General features: G+C 46.4%; 1 protein-coding gene across 3 annotated transcripts in view; it reads right to left on the reverse strand.

Moving 5' to 3' along the window:
• Positions 1 to 18,407, reverse strand: part of Uxs1 (UDP-glucuronate decarboxylase 1) — a 76,185-nt gene that overhangs the window by 8,269 nt on the left and 49,509 nt on the right. For all 3 annotated transcript variants that reach the window (XM_048430182.3, XM_048430181.3, XM_048430183.3), the window contains exons 9-11: positions 16,831 to 16,952; positions 8,831 to 8,950; positions 2,608 to 2,651 (exon numbers count right to left, since the gene is read on the reverse strand). In XM_048430182.3, coding sequence (XP_048286139.2) covers positions 2,608 to 2,651; positions 8,831 to 8,950; positions 16,831 to 16,952 — 286 coding nt within the window. The remainder of the gene's footprint in view (positions 1 to 2,607; positions 2,652 to 8,830; positions 8,951 to 16,830; positions 16,953 to 18,407) is intronic.

The following is an 18,407-nucleotide window of genomic DNA, read 5'->3' on the forward strand; positions in this document are numbered from 1 at the left end:
CAGCAGCTACGGTTCTGAATGAATTCCACTTGGGAACCTCCCCCTCTTCCTCCGGCTTCCCCACAAGGCATAAGCCACTATGGGCCATGATTGGCTTCCAAAACAAAACCCAAGATAGTTTTTCTTTTCTTTTAATTGGAATAAAAATTTTTTTTTGGTGTGTCATTTCGGCTTTTCTAGTTTCAACAATGGGGATTTTATATAAATATGCTTAATGTTCTGTTCTCACAGATCAAGTGCAAAATGCAAACCACCATTGACCTTGAATGATTTCTTTTCTAGGAGAAACTGGCAAAAAAAGTCACTTCATTACCACGGCAGTAGTCACTACATCTACCACGCATTCTTACGGCATCCATCTGTGTGTCTGTAAGGAGACATTAAAAGCTACCATTCAGTAGCATCCACAATGGCTCCTAACACTGGAAGTAAGGGCAGGGTCATGTGGAGTTGGAAGACGGCTGGTTCTTAAGCAGTCATCCTCTTTGGGAGAGGAGGGAAGGAGGGAGGGCCATGCACCTAATACCTAACAGGTAGGCAACTTTTAAAGTCAAAGTCGTGTAAGTCATGCTCATTCAGCCTGAAGCTCTTTCAGTGTCATTTTGACAAAGTGACTTTTAAGGAATATATAACATGCCTTTGTTATGTGAATGAGGACAGAACCCAACCATGAAAGTCTCAGACACGTCATGCCAGATGTCAATGCAGATGACCATGTAGGCCTTGGGTCCCTGCAGCACTGCTGAGGCAACTGTGGCTCTGGAAACAGTTAACCCAGGACTGTAACTACAGATCCAAACCCTCTTACAAAGGAAGGGACTTTCAGTTTCTTAAAAGGGTAGGGGGTATATTTAAAACAGCAAGCCCCTGGTCAGTTCTCTGTGGAGACTTGAACCACTAAATGGTGTACATCAGGAAACTGACCCACAATGTCCCTAAGTCCTGGTGATCTCAGATGCCACCACAATGGCAGCATTACAGAAAGGGAATCTGCTGAAAGGGTCTGCTTCTATGAAGAGGGAAATGACTTACATCCTCTTTCCAAGGTGTCAGATAGTCTGGGAGGTGACCATGTGCAGGTCATAGCAACTAGGTGTGTGAATTGAGGCCATAACAGGCCTGACGCCAGGAGTGTGTTTTGTTCTAGGCTGGGTTAGCACACAGCATAGGCATTACTGGATTCTTAAAGTATTCTAACTACCTACCCCTTGTCTCCCCACCAAATGTATCTGAAGCTATTCAACTTAATTTCATAGGAGCTGCCACTGAAGCAGTGTGACCAGAGAGAAGGCAGGCTTCTAACCAGCCCCCCCCTTTTTAATCAGGTCTTAAAATGGTGGAGTATAAGGAAGTTTGGGACCCCGATTATGTAGTTCGAGGTTGAATCTGTGTACTTGAAGACATTATTCCTCCTTGGAAGTGCACGACTGGGGAGGGGGTGAAAGGGGATGGGATGAAAACGCAGTGCTACTATTATTATGAAGAGGTGGTTCAGTAATAGTGGTCTGACCAGAGACAGAAATTCACCCTAACATATTTCTCCAAGCACACAACCTCAGCTCTATACGCTAAAACAGAAACTGTCCCGGGGGAGGGATGGCCACTTGACCCCTGTGAAACCGTCTCTTGAAACTGTGAAGTTAACCTATCTGGACAACACATGAGCAGCTAGGTCTCCTTTCCAGGCTTTCGGCCCTGTTTCACAAGATACACATGGGTAAGGAGAGATAAATACTGCCTCTGGTATGTATTTATGCAGAGCACCTTCTGGATCACATTCAGGGAAAAATCTATACTGGTTGTTTTAACTTTGGGGGAAAATTAAAGCAGCATTTTTACTTTACTAAGTGACTTCTACTGAGCTCCTCAGCTACTGAGATAAGGTTGGTAATCAGACCCACACCCCATAGCTAACATCTTACCCTACAGTACCCTTGGATGGGTCTAAGACACCCGGGACAACATTTTCTGGACAAGAGGAATTTGGGGTATTTGCATTTAAAACAAAAGTACATGGTGTCAAAATCTACATGTGGGTTTTACAGTGATCAAGGGTGTTGGAAACAGCCATGCAATTTGTAATTGTTACCCATAAGCAGACGATACTTCAGCGTTGTAATTGTTTATTATTTCTAACTGCATTGACCAACAAAACCCTAGGTAGGCTTCCAAAGACAAAAGCACAAGTCCCCAAGTACATGAGCCCGTCTCAGCTTCAACATGAGGTCGCTGTTAAGAAACTTTGATCTCACATTCTTAAAGACTCTCTTCAAGCTAGAGAACTATGATTTAAACCATTTGTTGGACAACTGAATCTGAGGTTTGATGGGTGATTAATTGGCCTGCAGCATTAATTATCCAAGCTACCCTCACAGTGCTAGATAACATCATCTATGCAACACTAGGTGGCAGTGAAAGATTAGCCAGGAGTCACAGAAACGGTGGATGAAAACCAACTTTAACAGAGAGAAGAAAGAGGTTCCTAATCAAATACTGAAATGAACTTACTACATAGTTGAGCTGTGGAAATAGTCAGTATGTACAATATACACTGAACTCTTACTACATTCCTCTACTCAGAACCCAGGCTAAGGACCGGAGCCTTACCTGACATACTGGAACGCCCTTGTCTGAGACCCGGAACCATACACCTAGAAGGAAACCAAGAGTTAGATCTGAGAGAAACACCCTGACACTATTAGTGGGGCTCCTTGGAATTCTGTGGGTCTGATTTCAGAATCAGTCATTGACAAGGCACTGACAGGCTTACGTCTCGAAGTTCACAAATCCTCTTTGCCTGATACACGTGACTATGATCCTTAGCAAAGAAGCTTCTCATTGCAGCCACAGAACCCATCACAGAAAACCATGACTGGTCAAAATACAGAGAACTGAAGAGATGCTCAGCCTCAACAGATGCGTTTACAACACAACTCCTGTACCTAGGTTCAGGGAACATATGAAAAAGGAGGTGGAAAGATTCTGAGAGCCAGGGGAACAAGAAACCTGCTATGGTGTTGAATGGTGTCTCCTAGATGACTAGGAAGATACAAACACAATACTGCAGCAATATGGCTGATAAACAAGACTCAAACAATGACACACTTATAAACACATTAACAAGACCCCAATCCTAGAAAAAAACCAAAACTATAGGCAGCTAACAACTACTGAGAGAGGGAAAGCCAGTCTTCCCCAAGAATAGACCCCTTAGCTAGTTATCCAATACCAAATGGTGAAATCATATGCATATAAGCCACAGTGAATGGACTCAGCAGGTGCATTTATATATTATGCTTCTCTGTGAGTATGTGCAACAATAATAATCAAAGGAAATGAGATCATCAATCTGAAAGGGAGGAAAATGGGAAGTGTTGGAGGTAAAGGACACAGAAGGGGCTGAGGGAAGGGGAGGGGAGGAAACGAGGCAATTATATTTTAATCAAAACAAATTAAGGAAAACGAAAACATCTTGAACCATATCTCACACTCTGTACTTCAGCACTGATACTTAACATGAGCATGTACACCTATACCAACTTTTTCCTCAAAAGACAGAATTCAAGAACTGGCTTCTTGAATTAGGGTATGTCAGGATCTATGTAAAACTCAGGGGCTTTTTTCCTGGAGTCCAGTTGTGTAGCACACACTAATGTGAACAATATTTAGTGGAGGCTACACACATACATGCACACACACAAATGTGAACAATATTCAGTGGGGGCTCTATCCCCCCACGCAAGCATAAACACACACACACACACACAAACACACACAAACAACATTCAATGGGGGCTCTCCACTCTGGATGTATTACAAATGATAGATTTCTGCCTAATAGATTAGTAAACTATGGGGGCAGGCTTCTTCATAGCTATATAGCTGGCTCCTAGGGAATTCCAACATATGGCTAAGGCCGAACCGAGACCTTCCAGGAGAGTAATAGAATTCAGAGGTACAGGTTTGGAACATCTGTAGTCCCACTGAGCCAGGAACTGAGTTAAGGGTCCTCAGTGTTCATAAAAAGTCCAGGATGACAGAACTCAGCAGTTAAAATCAATTAACAATGGGAACCAGGTGGTCCTAGCTGGTGGGATAAACTATTTCTTGTGTGGCTACCAACCTTTCCTATCTGTCTGGGTCTGGACAGTTGTATTCCTATTGCCCTAAAAGCAATGCCTGAACACTAGCCACAGCTGGGTTGAGTTTCTGTGGGGGAGACCAAGTTTTATATTCCTCAAGCTCCTGCGGAGACTCTGAGGTGCAGCCCAGGCTCAGAACTACTTAGCAAATATCCAGAGGCTCCCCAAATCCCAGGCTTACTAAAACGTATGTTTCACTTCTTGCTGCGGGAGTACCTTCTGCTCCTTCAGCCAACAGTCCCTGAAGTACGAGCCCACGGTGCTGACTTCAGCGACTACTGGCTGAAGGAGCGGAAGGTACTCCTGCAGCAACTTCTGATTTGCAAGATCTTGGGAGCCGAGCCTGAAAATTCATCTTTCTGAGACTTCTGATGTGTGGTGTTGATATTCCTGGGTTCACAATCTGAGAAGCTTTGCACTAAAGGACATGAATATTTACAAAAATTCCATAATGACAGAAATGCAGCTACAACACCACTGTGGCGATGTTTGTCTTGACTTTTCCATATTGAATAATGGATACAAGAAAATGCTGTCTCAAGCATCTTAGGACCATCCAGGGGCACTGTAGAGTGAGGTGGGAGCTATAAGGACATGGGCTATATAGATCTGAGCAGCCCTCCTTCCTGTCTTAGTTGGAACAACTATGGAACTTTTTTTCTGCTTAAGTAAGGAGCCTAGTAGAAATCTCTCAGAAAAAAATGAAAATTGTACTTAAAAAATTCAAAAGTTCTAACAACCACTGTAGATTTTTCTGGAAAGTAAAGAAAAGCATAGTCTAGACTGTGAAGCTGTAACATGACACATTCAGAGATCTGGGCTTTCAGCTTCTGCTCAGGACCAGAGGGCCAGCGAGAAAAGGCACTGTGTATGGAGTGGTCTGCTGACAGGCTACAAAAGCCACGGGACCAAATCTCAGCAAAGGAGCACCGAGGACAGGGCCTCAAGAAGCACCCAATGTCTTATTGGTTGGGGGTGGGCATGCCCTTCTGGCTCACTGCCACACCTGCCTGGGGCCTGGAGGCTACTCTGTGTCCACAGGCCAGGTAGAGAGGACGCTCAGCCACACTCATGAGTCTGTACAGTCCCGCACTCTGGCTTCACTTCACAGGATGAGAGAGAGTCAAGGAGATTCTGGGGACGCAAAACTGCTCTCAGGGGACTAAGTGCTGTCTGTGTTCAGGTCACAGCAGTAGTGACCCAGGAGTCACTGAGATGTTTAGCGAGTAGGGGTGACAAGAACCGCAAAGGGAGCTGTCACAGCACTGTCCTCTACCATGTGCACTAGGGACTTTAGCTACAACAGCCTCTGCCGAACAAGCTCCAGAGTCTCCAGCTGGAAACTTCTCACAGAACTGTGTTAACAGAAGCTCTGCTTAGTGAATCCAGCCCTCATAACTGCCTGGGTTTCTCATCTCTCTCCAATCCGCCAAGTTGTGAGGCTCCCTGGCCTCCTTCAGCAAGAATCCTCTGATGAATCCCCCTCCCGAAATGCTTCTTCCTCTTTCTTTTTTCTCTCCACAGACTCACTCCGCTCCTTGGCTGGGATTCCTGCTTGCTCTTTCTGCTAAGGCTGCGCTTGATCTCCAGCATCTCTCCCCACTCTACCCCGCTGACCTCTACCAGAGCCACCTGTCAAGGGAGGAAACGCTTTTTCAATCCAGAGAAAAGCACCGGCAGTTCATCAGGTTCTTGGTGGGCAGAGAAGTCTGTGAAACAACAACAACAACAACAGAAAACCACAAAACACTCTAACTGGCTCCTCAGGCCTTCCGCCTGGGTGCTAGGAAAGAAGGAAGTCTGGCAGGCTCCGGATTAATGGCATTCGGATGGCGCCACTGATCTCTCCCTGTATCTCTGGCACAGAGTCATACCGGGCCTGAAGACAACATGAGACATGACCTCTGCCAACAATGTGCGCATTCTTGAGGCTGCCAGAGGACTTACTTTTCTCCTTAACATGGGGCCCTTGAAGCCGCCAAGGAGGCAATAAATTGAAAAGTTGTTTCTTCGAAGGCTGCTAACAGTTTTCTCTGCAAACAGGGTGAGCCACAGTCAGAGCTTCAGGGGTGTCTCCCTTCCCAATAGAGATCACCTGACCCTTAATATAACTGTCCCCTACTTTCCAGAACTTGGTTCCAGAACACTCCACAGATATTAAAATCCAGGACAGTCAAGAAATGGTTTAGTATTTGCATATAAGCTATGCACATTCTACATACAGGAAAACAACATCTGTCCGCGTTATCACAGACACCATGCTTCCTAACATTTTCTACTGCAGCTGGCTGAATCTGCAGCTGGGAAACCTGTGGAGAGAAGCCAGATGCAGCAAGAGAGGATCTGGAAGGCAGGTTGGCCTGGAAGTTACAGCCACAACTGCAGGCTTCTGTAGCTAACCGCTGAGTCACTTCTCACCCGCTACATCAGAGAGCAGTCACCACTCACCCGGTCATTAGTCCAATCATCATTTGTCTCACACTGCCTGCTGGGCCAGGGCCACAGCTGCACAGGGAGGGAACAGAGCGCCTGGTTTCCAGGGCGAACGCTGCGCTAGTGTCCTGGAACTGTAGTGTTTCAGTCGGCAGTGAGTGCAATGGAAAGAAACCCATGGTGACTGAAAGCCAAACGGTGCATTTGTACAGACAGTGCTCCAGTTGGCACTGGCTACAGAGAATGGGGAAGAGTGCCCAGGAAATACTCTCAGAACAGGCAAGACAGGAGCTGAAGGAGTCAGTCTGAGGAGTGGGAAGTGGGGAGGGTAGGAGCCATTAGAAAGGTCCGTGGCATATGCTGCTTCTGAGATGAGGGATCTTTGGGTTTGTCCTCTTCAGAAGGCTGACTCTAGGCCAGGCAGAGAGAAGACAGAGAACAAGGACGGAAGTACCGCACAGACAGGACACTATGATGGCAGTGTGGATCCAGAGCCAGGCCACCAGGATGAGCTGCTGGAGTCCATAATGGGAAGGAAAGAGAAGCAGGTGTGACTTCAGAACCTTCATCAAGGGGCAGCAAGGTGCCACTGAGGAGAAGGAGCAGAATGGGCTCGGCCCGTTAGGACCCAGAGCTGAGGTCTAGAATTACATCTTTTCTGGGATGTACTTATCAAAATTCACCAACACAGTGTGCCTGCCTTGAGGGCTACCCCACTACGGACAGGGAGGCTCCATCCTACATCAGCAGTGGAGCTGACACATATGAAGGAGAAATAACAGACAACAGGGATTCAGAGGACAGCCCCAGGTCCAAACCATGTCGTCACACTTTAATCTCTGTAGCTCAGTCTCCTTACCTGGAAAATCAAGGTAAGAGGAACCTGTAGCCCTGCTCTGAGTAGCAAACAAGTCATCAGAAATAGAGATCACACGACAGAGAACAGGTCTCTAACTCTGTTGATTAATCTGTTGGTGAACACACATGCACACACAATTCCTGAGATATCAACTTTACAGTGGGGTCACCTGTGGGAAGCCCCTCACGAGTCAAGGCACAAGTAGACCCAGAATGGTCTGACATGACATTTTCTGACTTTTCAGTGTGTCTATCAGGAGGAAACTTGTAGAATGGGGATAAGTATGTGAATAGTCAAAAGAGCTTTGCCTCTGAGAGATAATCTGGAAGTAAGCTAGAGAGATGGCTCACAGGGTAGTGGGCTTACCGTACAAACAGAAGGACCTGAATTCAGGTACCCAGCACTCACATTCAAATCCAGGTGTGGCAGTGTGCACTTGTAATTCTAGCAATAGGAAGGTTGGGACTGGAGGGATTCTAGAGGATTCTGGCCAGCCAGTCTAGTCAATTGGTTAGTTCCATGTTCAATAAGAGACCATGCCTCAGAAAAAAAGGTAGAATGCAACAGTCAACATCTAGACTCCACATATGTGCACATGCACACACATGTGCACACACACTAAATAATTTTAAAAAGGGAAAAAGATTTTAAAAAGAAAAAAAAATCAATAAACTATTATGCTGAACTCTGGAGAAAAAGGACGTTTAACCCCTACAGAAAGGAAGAACAAAGACATGGAGGCAGATCACCAAGGAGAGCCTGGGAAGGACAGAGGAAAGAAGAGCAGAGATGGGGAGAGCTAGGGCACTCATCAAACAAGGGAACCCAAGCCAAGTTCTACGTAGGCCAGGGGTACAGCGCCCCAGGCAGGCGAGGGCTATGGATGAGTGTGGGGTGCTCAGTTCTGCCGTCTAGATGATGCCCTGGGAGCAGCACGTGCCCTTATTTCTCACACATTCAGACCACTGAGCCGAGACCACGGGAGTTCTAGTGCACTATAGGAGCCTCTGAGAAATGGCACGAGCAGCTTTCATTCTTGCTTGTAAAAGTGCAAAGACCCGACAAAGCCAGGGCTCAATTTCCTTCCCACACGGACCTGCGCCTTCCTAGAACTACATTCATTCACCCCCGGGCCTTCGCTAAGAGGCTAAGGAAACAGTGGGGGCAGGTTAAGCAGGCCAGGGGGCACAGGTGGAGTTCAGGAGTACAGGGTGAAGGCAATAGGCACCCAGGCTCACTGGAAGGCCATTCCTGGTCTGTGTTCCACCCATTTGCTTCTATTCCTTTCACTCAGGTAGCACAAATACACATGAGTATGAAGAATCAACTCTGGAAACCCAAGTCCCTGAATCAAGTCACACTTTCTTCGCTATATGCAGACTCCGGGCAGACTTACCGTGAGTGGCTCCCCCTGGAGTGCTTGCAGGATGAAGTTGCTGACCACCCGCCCATCATTCATGTGCATTCGTGGCCCGAAGGTGTTGAAGATCCTTGCCACCCGCACTTCCACACCTTCCTGGAACAGAGAGAAAGGATGTGAGGCACGCGCATCTGCAGTGTGCAGCCCTCACACACAGTCAGTGCTTTGCACGGATGGAGAACAAAAGACGAGACCTCTTCTGTTCTGATTCTCTAATATGCTTATCATAAAGTAACTGGGTGTTGCAGAGCTACATCAAAGCTAAAGCTGCCTCAGATTCACTGCAGAAAGGCCAGTAGGATGGGCCTCTGGTGGGGAAGCTACAAGACAGTTGTGTAAAGGTAAACTGTTTATATAAACTATTCTCCAACAGGTGCCTATTTTCCGTGGAGAGGGGTTCATGCCCTAAAATTTATTAGGGAATTTCTGCCTATGAAGCCGATGACAGTAAGCAGACACATGCTTGTTATGCACTTCAAGTACAGCCATGGTGCATGCCAAATGTATGGTTAAGATGGAAATGGCATTAAATTATACCGTGCAGGCTAGTCTGTGGTTTCAGGAATCCGCCATAGATCTTAGTGCCTATCCCCTGGGGATGGCAGGGTTGATGAACTAACGAGGGAAAAGCAGGGATGCTGCTCTCGTCAGAGGATAACTCAAAGGTGTCCACTTGCATTTAACTGATGAGAAAGAGGATGATCAGAATATGGCATTATTCTCTGAAGAGGCTGGAAAACCTCAGCGATTACAGTACTCAAACAGGCATGCCCAGCAGAGGGGAGCACAAGTCAGATGCTCTTGCCCTCTTGATCTCCTTTCTTGGAAATGAGCATCCAGAGCATGGTCTTATGAACTGACCTCTACAAACAGTTAGTGCTCAACACATAAACAGGCAGCCCTGCTGATTTTTCTGTCTGAACCTGAAGCCATTAGGCAAGCTAACTGGAATGAGCTAAAGATTCTTAAGAGCTCACAAGAAACACTGAAGCAGTGAACCACTGAACCACTATAGCCACTGTTGCTACTCCCTCTGCACACAGCAGCCTCATGGCTTTCCAAATGAACACACTCAGGTCCAGAGATCACACCAAGATTAGCTATACCGAAGGAGATAAACTAGAAGCTCCTTTCAGTTGAGCCCTGTTCTCTTCCTGGACACTGGCATCTTCTGGAATTAGTATGCCCAGCTCTTTCTTCATGGTGTCAGCAAACCTTTGCCTTGACACAAAGTGACAAGTGTACAGTTCTCCTGACACACTCATCCTCTACCCTGGCAGTGGCATACTGCAGGTATAACCAGTAGGTGTCAGCAGGCTGAAAAACTAGGAAAATGCCCATCAGGGCACTATGTCATTGTGGGCAGAGCCAGCTTCTGAAGGATCAGTGGGCAAGCACATTCCTGTGTTCTAGACCACATGACACCAATCTACACAGCTGAGCCTGTCACCCACCACACTCACGAGTTTCCATCATGCCACAGTGCAGAGACTCAACATAGCCACGGCCAACAATCACAGAATTAACTACTGACTCATTCTTAGCAACAGCTTCATGTTGCTGTGTGCTCTGTCCTTTATAGGGAGCCATGAGTCATGACCCAAGACTCTGGACACTGAGGACAGGAACATCTCAGCAAGTATGCATTAGGTCAGCATAAAACCATAAAGCCCCAGGCAGAGAGGACAGGCCTGAACACTTGGCCACTGAACACAAGCATGTAGGCATAGCGGGAACACTCCAGGTTCGTCCCAGTAGTCTCCAGCTGTGTTTAACTGTCTAAGACTTAATGATACCAATGCCTGAAGTGGGAACAATGTCCACTCTGCTGTGTTCCACGGGTTAGAAAGGTGATGCTGTTTTGAAAACTGATCATGTCACAATTCTGAGCACAAGACAGACAGATGTTTTCTGGTATCCAGTATCCCTTGGACAGAAAAATCTGATGATGCTCAAGTCCTGAACAGGGTAGCACAAAGCCTTCATGATCATACATGTCAGCTCTGGATGACTTCAATACCTAGTTCAATATAAGTGCCCTGCACAAAGCTGTATACTCTATCACTCAAGGGAAGAGTGGATTCAATTTCAGCACCTGCACCATTTTTCCTATGCTTTCCCTTCATGGCTGGCACTACACCCTAATTATTCATGAAGGAGAGATGCCTGCACTTGTACCCAGCCTTTGTCTCCTGATTATGGTATCTATCAACCCAGCTACAAAACCTGAGATCTACAATGGTGACCTGCTAGCATGATGTGTCGGTACAATAGTGACACAAATGATGTGGGAGAACCAACACTGGATTTATATCCCCACTTGGAGATGAAACCCAAGATGGACAACGGTTGGGCGGCCAAGAACCTGTCCTGAATAGGATAGGGAGTCCAGGGTCAAGTCAAATACTATTGCTTTACTAAAAGGACACAGCAACAAATAACTCCTAACGACCTACCCAGAGATCAGCACCTTGCTCAATCCTCATCAGTGAAGCTGCTCGTTGCAGTAGATGGTAATTAACACAGAGACCCACAAGTGGACCCTGTGCAGAGAGTGAGAAACCTTGGAACACTCAGTCCTAACAGGGGTGTCGTCATCAAGCCCCTCCCCTCAGGGATCAGGGAGCAATATGGAAGAGGAGGTGGGAAGACTGTAAGAATAAGAGGGGATGGATGATACTAAGGACTCAGTGTCCTTCAAGACAACAGGACAACAGAACTAACATATCCATGTGAACTCAGAGTGGGGCCGCATGCACAGAGCCTGCACAGGGTCGAGCCTAATGGGGTTCTAGGGCTCAGAAGGCAAAGGGGACATGTGTTCCCACCCCAAACCAAGAAGCTATCAACAAATGACGTCTACTTGCAAAGGAAAAACTAGTTTTCTCCAATGGAGTCTCACTAGGGATACTAACCACACTTAAGGATAGGCCCCAGGCCCAGCAGTAGACGGCTAACACAAAATGAACTTGGTGGTATTTTTGTAGACTTTTGTCTCACATTGCTTTATTTAGGCAATTTTTGTCTTATTGGTCTTTTGTTTGTGTATTATGGTTTCCAATTTTCTGTCTGTATGTGTTTCTTGTGTTTTTACCTTGTTATTTTTTTTTAAACTCTGGTTTGTTTGTTTTCTTTGTATTTTCTAAAGAGAAAAAAGAAGCTTGGGTGGGAAGGTAGGATCTGGTAAGAGTTGGGGGAGGGGAAATCATAATCAGACTATATTGTTAAAAATTATTTTCAATTAAAAAAAGGGGATCATGTAGAGTGTTTCTCAGTTACCCCATGAGGTTGAGAGGGCTACATGATAGAAAGCCACAGCACTCTGGGTTTAATCACAGGCCTGGGGAAGAGAAACCGGATGGGACTAGTATGCCATCCCACAAGGATAAGCTGGCATCAGACAGGGCATTGTTCACTTACAGTGGCTAAATCTTGAGGTATGGCTCAAATGGCTCTCCCTCAAGACTGCTCTTAAATATAAGCTATGTTCTATCAGCCATGGATGGTGTGGCATGATCAGTGTACAAGGATGAAAAGTCCTTAAAGGACAAAGGAGCACTACAAAGGCTGGGGATTGGGTCTACCCAGAAGGCCACCCCACTACACAAAGACCTGTCCTGCAGGAGAAGCATTGAGTATACGGACCTGAAAGCTATAAATTGTGCTCCCAAGAATGGTAGCTCCTACTTTGCCATGTTTCCTTATTCTTTCCCACACCCTGCACATGGGTGAAGCAATGAGGGCAAGAGGCTGAATCATTTTATTCTCTGCCGCCTCTCACACTTGAACCTAAGGACAAAGTCTTGGCCACTGGGGAATGCGGTTCACTAGCCTGGATGACTCTCAAATTCACTCTGGAGGGCGGCAGAAGGTCACATAGGGTGGGTGATGGCAGATGTGTGTCTGTAGTTGCCGGACAATCCTCTTCAACTGACTACCTTAGCAGTGGATCTGCTATCTAGCCATCCAGACAGCAAGGAGGGTAAGTGCAGTACAGAGAGATATTATGGGGGCAGTATATGCCTATGAGTTTTACTACAGTGTATTGCTACATTGCTCTATTTTGTTACTGCAAGTAATCTCTTACCATGCCTAACTCATATTAAATTTTATCATAGTTATATACACCCATAAAAAGCATAACATGTATATAGATTACTGCACTTTCAGTTTCAGATACCCACTGGGGTCTTGAAGTTTATCTCCTTCAAAAATAACAGGGGACTACTGATGTGGGATTCCCCTCTGTATGCTGTGAATACCATTGATTAATAAAGAAACTGTCTTGGGCCTGTGCAGGGAATAAAGGTAGGTGGGGAAAACTAAACTGAATGCTGGGAGAAAGAAGGAGGAGTGAAGGAGAAGCCTCTGGGGTCGCTGCCAGAGACAGACATGCTGGAATCTTGCCGGTAGGTCACAAGCCTCCTGGTATAAAATAATGGAGATGGGTTAAATTAATATGTAAGAGTTAGCCAATAAGAAGTGAGACCTAATGGGCCAAGCAGTGATTTAACTAATATAGTTTCTGTGTGATTATTTCAGGGCTGAGCAGCTGGGAACCAACAAGCGGCCTCCCTCCAACAGACTACTCAAATGGACCCTCTTATACTTGCTATGCATCATACTGACACCACTGCAAAGTCAGGAGGGAGTGGATACCACACTGCAAACGCCTATGTGGGGTAGCAGGATATGGCCAGTGGGCACCCTGGGAACAAGGCCAGGGCCAGCAAACACAGTAAGTCTTCTAGGGCGAGTTTTACCCATGGAACACTGGGCTTGTTTGGCTGCTTATTTTCTTTCATTTTAAGTGTAATGTACATAGCAACTAGTAATCTAATGCCAAAAAATAAATGAAAGCCATGCCCTCAAGGTTACTGCCCCAGATGACTTCTGACTTCAAGTTCTCCTTCTGCTCTGTTGGTCTGTGGTTCCATGAATGGTGGCCTGTTATGCAGACCCAGCCGAGCGAGTGGGTGGGCCATGACTTCAGAAGCCGACTCACAGGGGGCTAGGAGTGCAAATGTACCCTGAGCCCTGACCACAGCCCCAGGGCGAGCCCCCACATTATAAAATCTCCATCCCACAGGCACACAGAAGCAGGAAACGAGTTCCTCCCTGACAAGTTCAACTATTCATGAAGGACACTCTGCTCTGTCCTTTGATCTCCATAAAATATGTGCAGTGAAACAGAACTTTACACTGAATATATTAGGGTAGTCACTAACTATGAGAATCATGGAAAACAACCTTTAAGAAAATGCGGTTTTATTTAATAAAAAAGGATATTCAGACTTCTATTTGTTTTGTTTACATTTTCATTCTTTACACGGGATTTATTTACACACCATGCAGGTCCCTGAAAAAAGATGATTATTAACAAAAAGGGATACATTCTTGTGTGTAAAAAACTAGTCATTAAAATAATCAAGCCAACAATATGCTAATATACACCACTCAGATTTTCTAACAACAGAAACCCTAACAACTAAAATGCATTTCTCTAAAACTACCAGAAAAGGCTGCATAGTTAGAATTCAAAATCGATGTCACCACGGAGTGACTCGCATATTCAGCTCCAGTTGAGGCGCAACTGGGACCTAGAGTATCACCACGTGGGCTGCTGCTCTGGGCATCATCAGAGACTGTGCTTACTGCCCTAGAGTTGATGCCCTTGGATTCCAATTGTGTCGCCTTCTCACTCAGCGGTACTTCCTTATCCACAGCAACCTGTCAAGACAGCAGGACAGAGCATGCTACACAGGTAGCCAGCCACAGGCTCAACCTCCACTTAGGAGCCAGGGTTCTGAGAGCAAGTTTGGAGCCCACTCTTTTATCTGAACAGCAGGCAACCCACACACAACTCAAGGATGCTTGGTGCAAAGACAGAAGGTTAAACAGACCTAGACAAAGCCAAAGCACGTTGCTGGTACTCTAGCCCCAGCTCCTGATCCTTCGAGCTTTCACTCTAGGCATGCATGGTAACCCCATATGCTATGGCATCTCTAGATGGTAGCATGCCTGACAGGCAGGACACCATGGTAGCCAGCAGAGCAGTGGGCTCGGTAATCAGGATCTGTGGGTTATAGTCTTTAAAGTGAGAAGTGAAGATCAGCAAATTCTCAGTCACAGACAGGAACTGCCACCATAAAGTCTGGGCCCCGAAGGAGTTCAGTACCAGTTCTGAAGACATCTTACCCCGAGGGCAAATTCACACAGGGTCACAGGTACCTGACTCAAGCTGCTGGTTTCTAAGGTGAAAGCTGGAGCTAAAGGATGCTCACTGTGTCTTGGATGCCCTGTGGCTTTCACAGTGGTGGTGGTTGTCTCATTTATTTCCCCTCTGGCACTATGAGCAGCAACTTTTCTTCTGTTTATCTGTGTCTTCTGACATTCCTGCAGCTCACAGATCATCCTGCTATACCCAGACCAGTCTCACAAGCACGGGGCCTGTTCTCCCAGGGTAAGAGGAAAGGCGGCATTTCTCTCCCTCCTGAGGATCTACTCAGACCCAGAGGAACAGGTGCTAGGGTGCATCTTTGAGTTGGCTGAAGTCACGGTCTAGACTCACGGCTCTTCCCACGTGAGAGCCCACTATTTACAGCAGGGGGAACAGGGACAGAAAGCTGGACGCTCACCCCATGACTTACGTTACATCTATTAGCATTCAGGCCCACTTCTGGCAGAGAAAGAAAGCAGAGAGGTCTAAAGCCTGATACGCACACAAGTTATTTTAGCATTAAAAACCGGAGGAAGCTAAGTGCTCCAGGCCCATGTTCATCCATGGAGCAGAATGTCTCCAGAAATTAGACAGAAGCCAAGGACTGCCCCAGCACCTTGTTTCCACACTCCAGTACCCAGGGACTCACATACTGTCCCCCTTGCTTGCCCACTGGCTAGACGTGGTAGACACCATATCTATACACAGCTGTCCTGAAACTACATCCCATACTCATGCTTACTTCCCATCATTCCCTGCTTCCTGAGGACCAGAGAGTACTGGTCTAGGCACAGAACAATTTCAGTGAGAAAATTCACAGAACAGCACAGGACCTCACCTGACCATACAACATGCCCTCTGCTGCTCTGCCCAACGCTACAGGGCAAAGCCACAAGCCCACATCAGAGGTCAGAGGTAAAAAGTGAGTGACCAGACATCTTCAGCTCGTGTTACAGTAGAGTCAGCAAGGGAACCTTGGCCTCTTGGTCTGTGTGTGAGACGAAACAGCCATGATGGAAGCTCCCAGTGTAACAATGAATAATAAGGCATGTGGGAGAGGGAGGTGAAACAGAAGCTCTCCTGAAGGTCCACAGTAAAGCACCCAGCGATATTAAAGCACCCAGCGATTCCATTCTACACTTAATAGATGACAAGAGGATGATTTAAAAATTCTACCAAGGCTAGTGAGGTGGCTCAGAGGGTGAAGTGCATGCTATACTAAGATGAAGGTCAGTGCCCCAGACCCAACATCAAAACCAGATGGGCAAGGCAGCCACCATAACACACTGGGAGGAAACAGGATTCCTGGAGCAAGCTGGCCAGCAAGGCCAGGTGATCTGAAAGTTCCTGAGACCTCCACAAAAGTACTCCTGCATGCAAATGTACATGAGCCCCCATACACAAACATAAATATACATACATAATAAATATTAAATATTAAAAATTAAATAAATAAAGATTAAAAATAAACCACACCAACTTGGAGGCCTTCGAAAAAGAGGCAGATATTAGCTGCTGATGGAGCAAAATGACACTAGGGACACATGTTGCTCCCAGCCCTCTTAGAGTACCGGAAACAAGTTCATCTCATTTTGAAAATGAGGAACTATGCAGAAATGGTTGGCAATGCTATTCATCTGTAACAGTGGACATCAAGTCTGGCCAACATTGGCTGATGTCATTGGCCCTGCGGTTGACCCTGCACAGAGAGTGCCTCACACATGTCTAGAGCACCAATGTGAATCTCAACCAATACCTGCTTCATGTAGGCATAGCACATGGTCTCCGCAACACGTTTGCCCTCGTCGTAGCAGGCCCGGGGTCCTATGGGATTCACGTGGCCCCAGTAGTCCTCACTTTGAGGGTGGACCTCAGGATCTATGAGAAAGCACAAGACAATGAGACTTCACTTTTCCTCCCCCACGCAGTTCCCAGCTCATTACTAGGAACAATGTCTATTTATGATGGGCCTAGGAAACCATTTACAACAGAGGCGTGCTCAAGGAAAGCTGTGCTCTGGGCCCCATCCTCAGTTTCAGGCCCTCTGGCATTCGCTCTGCCTCAGTAGTCAGGACAGCAGTCCACACATGAAAAAGCAGAGGCTCAGGGTCTCTCACTTTTGTTGTCCCTCTATTCCCTAAATCATGTTAATTCCCTAAGTTATGCGTGATGTTTGGATCGTGACACCAACTGTGGAAGACACAGGGCAGGGTCTCATGAGGTGTGCAGCGAGAGTAAAGCAGACACTCATAAGAAGGCTCTAAAACGCCTTTCTGTGGAGCGTGACGGCTTTCACACTGTCTCTGTCCAACAAATCTGAGGCCCGGGACAAAGACAATCCTGGGGCCCTGTGCAGGGAAGGTATTGGGGCAACGGATCCACAGGCAAACAGAATTCCCAATCCTAGCTTTTCTACTACATAAATAAATACTTTAAGATGTATCCAAGAAACAAACTATTTAAAATAACCAAATAACAAACCCTTTAACTCCTGTATTTGTAGAATATGAATTAATATCTACTTTATCTAGTGCACCAAGACCTTCCCACATATACATGTGCATCCAACCATGTTATAAAACGCTATAAATTTCTCCCAAGAAATATAGACAAAGCCATAAGCAACTCTGTGTTATAAATCCATAGTTGATTTATTTTGCACATGGCTTGACCCCAGACTTGTCAGGAAAAGGGGAAAGGAAAATAATGTATGGGTGGACCCTTGGCACATGGACCTGAGTCAGCTAAGCCTTCAGAAGGCAGCTTTGAGTCTGTAATCTTGTAAGATGTAGAGCGAGGCTTGAGTCTTGAGGGATAATTCCCCCAGCAAGAGGCAAGTTACACATGAGAGAAGAGGTCTAAGGCAAAGACTCCCTGAACAAGAAAACTAATGACTTACATCCATAAAGATAAGACCAAGAGCACTCTTTCTCCTTGCTTCAGACAGGCCAGATCCCAGAGGGTTCTGACATTTCTGGCACAGGAGGAAGCCAGGCATGGCCATTCAGTCTTGGCACCATACTGGGCTGGAATGCCCAGGGCGTCAAGCTTCTCAAAAATCTCCTTCACAAAATCACTTCAGAAAACCGTGGGGGTGGGGTGGGGGTGGGGGCAGTGGGGGTAAAGGGCCTGGAAGGTGACTCAGTAAAGTAAACAGAAAAGGGCTGGTGTAGCAGTACCCACTTTGTAATCTCAGCATCAAGGAGGCAGAGTCGGGTAGATTCCTGGGGTCTGCTGGCCAGGCACCCTACCCTACTTGGTGAGCTCTACACTAGGTGAACAACACTGAGGAACGAGACTGTAGAGTATTCTCTGCCCTTCACAAACACATGT

Source organism: Myodes glareolus, chromosome 18 (genome assembly GCF_982192425.1).
Source record: "Myodes glareolus chromosome 18, mMyoGla1.1, whole genome shotgun sequence".
Classification (NCBI taxonomy): domain Eukaryota; kingdom Metazoa; phylum Chordata; class Mammalia; order Rodentia; family Cricetidae; genus Myodes; species Myodes glareolus.